The sequence below is a fragment of the Hypomesus nipponensis genome, chromosome 6, assembly GCF_054491055.1.
Source record: "Hypomesus nipponensis isolate SF chromosome 6, ASM5449105v1, whole genome shotgun sequence".
NCBI lineage: Eukaryota > Metazoa > Chordata > Actinopteri > Osmeriformes > Osmeridae > Hypomesus > Hypomesus nipponensis.
The window spans coordinates 17,647,501-17,658,862 of NC_140366.1; the positions used below are offsets into that span (position 1 = coordinate 17,647,501).

General features: G+C 53.5%; 1 protein-coding gene across 1 annotated transcript; it reads left to right on the forward strand.

Annotated features, from left to right (window-relative positions):
- The first annotated feature begins 4,283 nt into the window (after positions 1–4,283).
- Positions 4,284–11,117, forward strand: LOC146287421 (uncharacterized). Its single transcript, XM_084700570.1, has 10 exons — positions 4,284–4,538; positions 5,471–5,593; positions 5,887–6,056; positions 6,976–7,031; positions 7,539–7,677; positions 7,874–8,001; positions 8,972–9,107; positions 9,517–9,694; positions 9,858–10,233; positions 10,319–11,117. Exons 1-10 carry the CDS (start codon positions 4,284–4,286, stop codon positions 11,077–11,079), a joined length of 2,322 nt encoding a protein of 773 aa, XP_084556696.1. The 3' UTR covers positions 11,080–11,117.
- The last annotated feature ends 245 nt before the right edge of the window (positions 11,118–11,362 follow it).

Genomic DNA, 11,362 nt, shown 5'->3' on the forward strand with positions numbered 1-11,362 from the left:
CACACTCACACACACACACTCACACACATACACACTCTCACACGCACACTCACACTCACTCACTCACTCACACACACACACACACACACTCACACACAGACACACACTCATACACACTCTCTCACACACACGGTCTGCATTAGCGACAGTGGGAGTGCTCTTAATGCAGTCTCTCCCGTCTCGGCACCCGTGCTCTGAGGGGCTTGTTCATCCATCTCTTCTCCGTTCATCCCCCTCTCTCTCTGTCTCCTCTCTCTCTCAGTGTCGCTCCCCCTCTGTCAGGGTGTTGTTGACAGCGGAAAGCCTCTAAGCCACCCGTGACACAAACTCACATTTCAGGCTTCTTCAGGATTCAGTGGGATTAGCAGTGTGTGGACCTGCTGCCCTGAGAGGCTCTGGGAGAGACTTGGAACACAGCTACTGCTTAGCTCCCTCCGGCCCTGTACTCACTGCTGCCACACACACACACACACACACATGATCAGGTTCTACATATCTCACCAGTTGAGCTCCAGTACTCAGAAGTGTTTTCAATGACAGGAGACACAGCTGGTTCTCTGCACTCTCCTCAGGACCTCTCTACGTGCAACACAATTCTGTCCGGGACTTGAACCACAGGAGAGGCTGGAAGTCTGACTGTCAGAACCGTAACACAACCGCCGGAGAACCACACAGAGCCCCGGAGAACCACACAGAGCCCCGGAGACCACAGAAGAAGACAGGCAGCGACGCTGACGGACCACACGCTCAAGGGCTCTCCAGCCATGGTGCTGACTGATAACACGTCAGAGGAAACCAGGGCGCTGAATGATGACACGCTCAGGACACCACAAGGAGAGGCTGTGGCTAAAGATGGAGTTACCACAGAGAGACACATCTCTCCTCGCCCTTTGACAAACAACCAGTACACACACACACAACGTTCTGTAGGCCCAGCTGAGACGTCCACTATCAGTCACGCATACTTACTGGTCAAGCTGAATAAATGGAATGTACATGAAGTAAAAAAAAACGCAATTCCTATGTTTTGTTTGTGTTTGAACAATTATTTCTGTGTGATTCTGAATTGAAACCCAATAATATAAATGCCACTTCGGTTGAGATAAACAAATAGAGGGAATCCCTGTAGTACCACTGACTCTCCACTGGAGGGCAGAGGGGGACAGCTACATTAAGCATCAAGACAACTGAACTGCACTGGAAAGAAGTAACCAGTACATGTGACTCACAATAAGAGGATCCCACTGAGGATGTGTCGGTGACTGAGGAAGGTGAATGGTTGGGCCTAGCGTAGGAAAAAGACCAGGATACTGTGTTCTAATTAAACAGAGTCTAAATTACTGGGCTAATTCCACGAGGAACCTTCAATGTTCAATACTTGTGAACCTCACAGAAAGGGGCTGTATGTAGGTGAACTGGATCCCACTGATGTGTCGAAATGTGTCGATAAAGTCCGGTGGAGTCTCTCCCACTGGCCTGGTCTGGGCCCTCTGGTCTGGGCCCTCTGGTCTGGGCCCTGCTCTCTCTGTCCCTGGTCTGGGCCCTCTGGTCTGGGCCCTGCTCTCTCTGGCCCTGGTCTGGGCCCTCTGGTCTGGGCCCTGCTCTCTCTGTCCCTGGTCTGGGCCCTCTGGTCTGGGCCCTGCTCTCTCTGTCCCTGGTCTGGGCCCTGCTCTCTCTGGCCCTGGTCTGGGCCCTCTGGTCTGGGCCCTGCTCTCTCTGGCCCTGGTCTGGGCCCTCTGGTCTGGGCCCTGCTCTCTCTGGCCCTGGTCTGGGCCCTCTGGTCTGGGCCCTGCTCTCTCTGGCCCTGGTCTGGGCCCTCTGGTCTGGGCCCTGCTCTCTCTGTCCCTGGTCTGGGCCCTCTGGTCTGGGCCCTGCTCTCTCTGTCCCTGGTCTGGGCCCTCTGGTCTGGGCCCTGCTCTCTCTGTCCCTGGTCTGGGCCCTCTGGTCTGGGCCCTGCTCTCTCTGTCCCTGTCGTTAGCCGGGGCGTGTGAGGGAGCGGGGGCCCTGACTGTGTCTGCTGCGGTTTCGGCGAGTTATTTGGTGTTAAAATATGCCTTAATGGTTGCTGGGGATCCATTTATTACAGGCAGGAAGCGGAGGGGGTTTCTCTCTCTGTTAATTTGACCGCCAAGCGCTTTGCCAAGTCCTATAGGCCAGGCAGCATTCCACAGCACCAACGCAACACACACACACACACACACACATACACGCTCTGTTCTGAACACAACATATTGATGCTGCCTGTATGTGATTCACACACACACACACACACACACACACTTTGTGGGACCTGGCATCATGACATGGCCTTCTCTGAACCATGGAAAACATACACACATACAGATACGTATACACACACACACACAGGCAGACACACAGGAACCCTCTTCTAAAACGTTCAAATAGAGCAGTTGAGGTTATATAATAAGACTCTGGAGGTCTTATTAATTCAGATTCGTTTTTCAGTAGTGGAATTTGGTTTCTCCTTTTTCACTCTACCCCCCCTCCCTCTCTCTCCATTTCCCTCTTTCCCTCTCTGTCTGTCTGTCTCTCTCTCTCTCTCTCTCCCTCTCTCCCTCTCTCTCTCTCTCTCTCTCTCTCTCTCTCTCTCTCTCTCCCTCTCTCCCTCTCTCTCTCTCTCTCTCTCTCTCTCTCTCTCTCTCTCTCTCTCTCTCTCTCTCCCTCTCTCCCTCTCTCCCTCTCTCCTAGCACCAGACTAACGTTCATCCTGATCCTGGGAGTTAAGCGGGTGTGTTAACACCTAGCACAGTTCACCTCCTCACACCCACACACCAGGGCTGTGAGAAGGGAATGGAGGGAAGGGACATTTATGAAGTGAAGGGCTCTGAGACTCAGAACACACACGCTCAAACACACACAAACACACACATACACACACATACATACATTCAATTTAAAACCCACACATCCATTGAAGTGAGAACACACCATATTATGACTGTGTCAAACTTATCACATCAAATAGACAAAAATTTAATAACAGGGTAACTTAATAACATTCAATGGATTCTAACTGTCACTGGGAAGGTATGTGTTGAGTGGGGCTGTGTGTGTGCATGAGTGTTTGTGTGTGTGTGTGTGACAGGGTCAGATTGCCGTGTGTTGCTGCTCAATTATTCCTCTCTTCATGGATGAAAGGGGGGATCGAGCGGCACATCCGCCTTGTAACCTGAACACACCAACGCACACACACTCTCACACACACACACCAACACACACATGACTCTGTGAGACTGTTTTCTTTAAAACATGAGTGTGATTAATATGAGCACTCTGCCGTCTTGTCAGTCATTAATGAATACGGACATGCCCCTCCCACAAAGGCTTAGGCCCCGCCCAGGGGAGGAGCTTCCCATCAGCTGGACAGGTAGACAGAGGGGGGAACCACACTGCTGCTGAGGAGTTAGATCTCTGCTATGAAGATGTCGAAGCAATGAAAGAGAAAAACACATTCAAGCCGTTACAGAAGAAAACATACAGAACAAGTATGAGTGTTCCTGTGTGTGTGTGTGTGTGTGTGTGTGTGTGTGTGCATGTTAGAAAGGATGTGTGTGTGTGCAGGGGGGGGGGGGTAATTATAGTGTAGGGTGTCCATCTCATCACGGGTGCTGACCTAGGAGCACCACGGTTAATCATCCACTAACCACAGGGCAGAGAGAGAGACAGAGAGAGAAAGAGAGACAGAGAGAGAAAGAGACAAACAGAGAGAGAGAGAGAGAGAGAGAGTGAGAGAGAGAGAGAGAGAGAGAGAGAGAGAGAGAGAGAGAGAGAGAGAGAGAGAGAGAGAGAGAGAGAGAGAGAGAGAGAGAGAGAGAGAGAGAGAGAGAGAGAGAGAGAGAGTAAGAGGAAAAGAGAGAGAAGCCAGTTCTCAAGGGAAAGAGAGAGAGAGGGAGTGTTGCATCGCGGCACCTGCCACTGTGAGACCAGAAGTCTTTCTCTGTGGGACTGGTGAAGGATACCTACTGTACCGGTGGATAGGATACCTACTACCTGGCTGACTGGCTGGCAGACTGACTGACTGCCGTGAGGCTGTATGGACAGACAGCGGATTTGAACAGCACATCTGTGACTCTGCAGGAACTACCTGCCAAGTTCTGGACTGTTCCCTGATCCTCCTCATTCTACCGGGGTTCTAGAGGGGTGTGTAAGCGTGTGTGTTTTGAGTCTTTGTGTGGCGAGGTGTGTGGTACCTTGTTTGTGTGTGTGTGTGTGTGTGTGTGCAGGGGGGACGGTGGATGCATGGGGGCTGAGATCAGTCGTTAATGCCTGCTGCGGTGAAGCCGTCTCTGGAGGGCATGGTAGCGGAGACAGGGGACAGTGAGCGCGGCGTGCCCCAGTGGGAGGCCTCGGGGCTGGGCAGAGAACGGCTGCCTCTCCCCTCTCTGAAGGTTCCTCGGGAGTTGCTGCGGAGCTTCCCTCACTCCAAACGTGTGGGCTCCTACCTGGTGGGCAAGATGATCAACAAGGGCTCCTTCGCCAAGGTCATGGAGGGCCTGCACATAAACACCGGAGAGAAGGTCAGCCTGGGATGTGTGTGACTGAGTGTGTTTTTGTTTATCCATGTGTGTATGTGTGTGTGTGTTTGGGTGTGTGTGCTTGCACAGAAGGGCGCTCGTGCGCGTGTGTGTTTGTTCGCATGCATGCGTACGTTTGTGTAAGTGCGTGACTGAGTGTGTGTGTGTGTGTTTGTGCGTAGCCATGTTTCGTGGGTCACTAAGTCTCCGACCTCGACCTTGTGTGTCTGGCCTGGTCACCATGGTGATGACCAAGCTCAGCCAGGAGACTGGTGACCTCCTGGTGACCCCGGAGAGAGAGGGGAGAAAGGGATCTGAAGTGGGATCAAACACTTAAACCACGACAACATCCTCTGATGTCGCCCTTCTGAACCAGTCTCGACCTCACACAGATCTAACTGGTAGTGTTTACAGCAAAGTGTTTACAGCAAAGTGTTTACAGCTAAGTGTTTGCAGCAATGTATTTACAGCTAAGTAAATTATGTTTTTGGCACCTCCAAAGAAATGGAAACGCACATACATAGCTGTTCATACTATGTCACTATGTTGTATTATTTTGTTTATACAACAGTGTAATGATAGTTTCATAACATTGAAACAACAGTGTGATAACAACATAATAAAAGGGTAATAACAGTGTAACAACAGTAAAACAACAGTGTTGTAATAACATAATAACAGTGTAATAACAGTGTGTTAACAACATAACAGTATATTAACAGTGTAATAACAGTATAATACCAACATAATAACAGTGCAATAACAGTGTAAGAACAGTATAATGACAACATAATAACAGTATATTAACAGTGTAAGAACAGTATAATAACAACATAATCATCCCCAGTGAAAAAATCCCTGTCTAAGCAGCTGAGTGATCTCAGATGTGTGTGCATGTGCGTGTGTGTGCGTGTGTGTGTGTGTGTGTGACTCAGGTGGCCATAAAGGTGATCGATAAGAAGAAGGCCAGGCAGGATTCCTACGTTCTGAAGAACATGAAGAGAGAACCTCGGATTCACCAGATGATCCGTCACCCGCACATAGTGGTGCTGCTGGAGGTAACACACACACACCCTCACACACACACACTCACACACACACAACCACACACACATTCAGTCAACACACCCACTAGGGGTGGGATTCTTTTGGTACCTCAAGAGTTGAATAGAATCGATTCTTGGGGTCACAAATTGATTAAAAATCGATTCAAGATTTTTTTTTTTTTTTTTTTTACTTTTGTGAATTGATGTGAATTGCTTGAAGACTGAATTGCCATTCAAATGTGAATCAATTTTTTTGCACACACACACTCCTTCGCTCCCTCTCTCACACACGCTCGCTGTCTCAGACCCTGGAGACCGAGAACAGCTACTACATGGTGATGGAGCTGTGTGCTGGAGGGGATCTGATGGAGCGGATCTGTGAGAGCAAGCGTCTGGAGGAGAGGGAGGTCCGACGCTACACACGCCAGATCCTGTCTGCTGTGGAACATCTGCACAAACACGGCATCGTGCACAGGTCAGAACACACGCCCTGTACAGACACCCTGGTGGAGCTAACAAGGGGCTATTCAGTGTTTGTGAGGAGTTTTGATCAGAGGGAAATGGTGTGTGTGTGTGCCCAGTGCTGTTGGGTGCTTGGAGGGTGTGAAGGAGTTTTAGTGTGTGTGCTGGTGGGTAATGTTCTTTATACATCTGACTCAGAAACAGCCCAACACACACACACACACACACACATAGACACACACACACACACACACACAGGGCTGAGACCTGGTTTAATGCCCAGGCTCCACTCTGGGTGGGAATGTGATTACCAGGCGATGACATCATCACTATGTGACGCCGCCACGGTTCACACATCATCACTGACTTCCTCTCTAATGAAGTCCCACTACAACAGCACTACACACCCAGTGGCCCAACACACACACACACACACACAGTGGCCCAAGACACGCACGCACACACACACTCTGGATTCACCAACACTATTGCCACACACTGCTAGCAGGTTTACCACACACAGTTACCCTTTTACAAGGGTATCCTGGTCCTTCACACGCTCCCTGCCTCCCTCAGCCCTCCTGGCGCTGGCTGGCAGGGTGGCTCCTGGAGGTTGTGGGCGCTGGCAGCAGATGAGAGCATGCAGGAGCAGGACCAGGTCCTGAGGTCCTGAGAGCAGCTATGAGACCACATGGCTGCTTCACCACAGGGTTTCATTTGGCTGCAGAGTGTTACAGCAGGCAGTGTGGTCGAGCTGGGGTCGGCACACAGTCACCGAGGCTGAACAGCTAAACCAGAGTAGACCAGTTATACCAGGTTAGAAATACATAAACCAGGTTATACCACTTAGAGCAGGTTATTGAATCCAGCGTGATTAATTGGCCTCTAAACTTCCAGCTTACTTCTCTCTTCCTCTCTGTCTCTTCCTTCAGGGATCTAAAGATTGAAAACTTCCTTCTGGATGAACACAACAACATAAAGATTGTGGGTAGGTCACATGACCAGCCTGCGCCTGTACTGCACCCTGATATGGTCACATGACCAGCCTGCGCTGAACCGTACCCTGACATGGTCACATGACCAGCCTGCTCCGTACCGTACCCTGACATGGTCACATGACCAGCCTGCTCCGTACCGTACCCTGACATGGTCACATGACCAGCCTGCTCCTGTACCGTACCCTGACATGGTCACATGACCAGCCTGCTCCTGTACCGTACCCTCTGATACGGCGACACAGTGATGTGGACCTCCACTGATGGGATCCTTCCAACAACGTTACCGTAGAAACATGTTCATTTGGAGCTCAGTCTCTCGTAACACACACACACTCCTAGAGTAAATGAGGCATGTTGAGTTGGGTGAGGGGTCTAGGGGGTGAGGCTGAGGTGGTTAGTTAGCTAGTTCTGCCTGGATTAACAAGTTGAGGGTGGTCACTGTACTGCATAACTGATCACCAGTATGGTGTGCTTGTGTGTGTGTGTGTGTGTTGCAGACTTTGGCCTCAGTAACACTCTGAAGGCCGAGTCTCTGTCTCTGGAGCTGCTGAACACCCAGTGTGGCAGCCCTGCCTACGCTGCCCCAGAGCTGCTTGCTCACAGCAAGTACGGCCCCAAGGTCGACGTGTGGTCCGTGTAAGTCCCTCACACTGTGTCACACTGTGTCACACTGTGTCACACTGTGTCACACTGTGCTTCCTGACTGGTGCGTGTGCCAGGCTGTGTCTGTTTGCCCATGCATATCTGTGTGTGTGCTCTGACTGACGTGTGTGTGTGTGTGTGGTGCGTGTGTGTGTGTGTGTGTGTGGTGCGTGTGTGTGTGTGTGTGTAGGGGTGTGAGCATGTTTGCCATGCTGACAGGGACCCTGCCCTTCACGGTGGAGCCTTTCAACATCAAGCAGCTGCACCTGAAGATGGTGAACGGAGAGATCAGCAGCATCCCAAGTGACATCAGCAAGGGTAAGAGGGGGGAGGAGGAGGAGGAGGGGGAGGAGGAGGCGAGGAGGCGAGGAGGCGAGGAGGCGAGGAGGCGAGGAGGCGAGGAGGGGAGGGAAGAGGGAGGAGGGGGGAGTACAGGATTTCCAGACTGTAGTGCTGACGTAACTCTTTAGTTACTCCCACACAGCCACCAACTCAGACCCCAAACACACACACTCACACAAACACAATCTGTCGCACCGCCTTGTCAACCAAAACAAGCACAGCTCCTGTTACCGTGGTGATAATGACCACTGCTCCGATGCTGGGAGAGATAGGATCAGATTAGCGCTGGTGGCGTTCTCCACAGACGACAACAGATTACCGGGGGATGACGGGGCGACATCCAATCTGGGTGCCCAGACGCCGTGACCGTCAGAGGGAACACGGCGTCCAGCGCTGGGCCTGGCAGGAGGAGGGGCTGGAGGGGCAACAGAGGTTATCAAGACTCCTTAACTGAGGTCAGCTAGAGACAAGCACTGTGGATGTGCTCAGCAGCACTGCAGGAGGAGAGAGGTTACCTCAGGACTGAGTCTCCACAGGGAGACACTCCTACCTCCTCCCCTCACCCCTCCATCCCTGCTACCTCCCCTCCCCCCTCCTCTCCTCACCCCTCCATCCCTGCTACCTCCCCTCCCCCCCTCCTCTCCTCACCCCTCCATCCCTCCATCCCTGCTACCTCCCCTCCCCCCTCCTCTCCTCACCCCTCCATCCCTGCTACCTCCCCTCCCCCCTCCTCTCCTCACCCCTCCATCCCTGCTACCTCCCCTCCCCCCCTCTTCTCCTCACCCCTCCATCCCTCCATCCCTGCTACCTCCCCTCCCCCCTCCTCCCCTCACCCCTCCATCCCTCCATCCCTGCTACCTCCCCTCCCCCCTCCTCCCCTCACCCCTCCATCCCTCCATCCCCCCTCCCCTCCCCCCACCCCTACCTCCCCCTCCACGCCCTGCAGGAGCGGTGGGGTTTGTGCTGTCCCTGCTGGAGCCTGACCCAGCCAAGAGACCCTGCATCAGAGCAGCCATGGACGAGAGGTGGATCAACGAGGGCTACACCAGGAGGCCGCTCCACACACAGTCACACAGGAACAGGTACCACACACACACACACACTCACACACACACACACACAGGCCCACTGTTATTATGATGACTTCCAAATGTGAACAGAGAGTGTGGACACAAATTGCAAAAAAAGAAGAAAATTACACACAAAAATGAACATTTCTGTGGTGAGCCATCTGTTCATGTTGTGTATCTGTGTGCGGGTGAGCATCGACAGTATGCTTGTGTGTGAATGTGTGTGTGTGTGTGTGTGTTTAATGGTTTTTGCAGTTGCAGAGTTTAGGAGAAAACTCCAGAATCCTATGTTTCCACTTGGCCTGTCCCCTTAGTTACCAAGGTCACCTAAAACCTCATAATACCAAGTTTTACCGTGACTGTCACACTCCAACTCAACAGACACACACACACACATTCTGAGGCTGTGGGAGTTCCCTAGGTTACGTCCTGAGGAGCTGAACCCCTCTGTGCTGGCATACATGACGGAGACCCTGGGCTACTCTCTGTCTGACGTCATCCACACCCTCACTATCAACAGACCCTCCTCCATCATGGCCTCCTACCACCTGCTGCACAGCAAGCTCAGCAGGACCCAGAGAGGAGCCAAGGGCAGCAAGGTGGGGCTGCAGGGAACACACACACACATGGAACACACACACACATGGAACACACACACACATGCATACAGTCACACACAGACACACTGGGACACACAGATGACACAAGATCCACCCAGAGAGAGATTGTGAGATGATGAGGGTTGCTGTGTTGCTGTTGCAGAACCTGGAGAACAGCGAGTGGAACCTGCCCAGTAAAAACACCTGGAGAGAGAAGAGCAACACGGCCCCCAAGACGCAGTACAACGAGGCAGCCAATGAGAAGGGCTCCAAGCAGGCCAGCAAACCCCTGAGGAGCCAACCACAGGCCTCGGAATGCCCGGTCAGCAGGAAGAGAGCGGAGGCCCCGCCCAGAGAGAGCCACAAGGAGGATGAGGAGAATCGCCCCCCCTCTCCCTCCCTCCCCCAGCTGCCTCCCTCCTCCTCCTCCCCCCCGCCCCGCCTGCCCTCCCCCTGCCCCGGGCCCCTGTCGGTGGAGGGGATCACCGACGAGGAGATCGCCATCACCGTGGACACCAGGGAGGCCCTGTTTCCTGAGGGTACGGCTGGACACACACACACACACACACACACACTGTACTTGCTGTAGATTCCCATGAGTGACGTGATGTCTGTGTGTTGCAGTGTCTGTGTTTGGAGACAGGGAGCTGGTTCATCTCTCTCCACCCAAAAGCTCCGCCTCCAAACTGTGCGACTCCGCCCCCTGCCAAGCCCCAGGCACCGCCGAACCAATCAGAGACAGCGCTGTCAGACCGGTCCGACCGCACGTGCTCAGAACTACACACTCGGACGGGGCGGACCCCGGCGACTGTTACCACGACAACAGGCATCGCGACGACCCTCATCACCTGGGCAACGACAGGCTGGAGAAGCTGCAGACGTTCTACTCCACGGAGAAGAGCGGCATTTCTCCCAGAATGCTCCTGGAGGCTGAACCGCACCCCTCGGACAGAGACCTCCTGGGTGTCATGGATAGCGCCCAGACGGCCCCCCTCCCTCGCCTCAGGCACGCCGGGCTGAAGGAGGGTCCGGGGAGGAAGATCACCTGGGTGGGTCTGACCCGGCCCGGAGCCCCAAGCCTGCTGGTGAACGGCTCCAAGCCCCCGACCTTCCCCTCCCAGAGACAGCACGCCCTGGTCATCAAGAGCCTGAGGCAGGAGAGGGGGCGTAGGGGGGGAGCAGGGGGCGGGGGGGAGAGGGGAGGGGCGGGGGGCGGGGGGGAGAGGGGGCACGGGGGAGGGATGAGCGGCGTGAAGAGGAACTCTGTCCAGCTGGGCCCGTCTCTCCAGCGCAGGGTGACACAGCTCAACCTGCCCCTGCTGCCTGCAGCGCTGCACAGCAGCAAGACTGACCGCAAGAACCAGCTACACGGCATGGACTACTGACCCAACACCAGCCTCACACATGGACTACTGACCCAACACCAGCCTCACACATGGACTACTGACCCCAACACCAGCCTCATACATGGACTACTGACCCCAACACCAACCTCACACATGGACTACTGACCCAACACCAGCCTCACACATGGACTACTGACCCTACACCAGCCTTACACATGGACTACTGACCCAACACCAGCCTCATACATGGACTACTGACCCTACACCAGCCTCACACATGGACTACTGACCCAACACCAGCCTCACACATGGACTACTACCC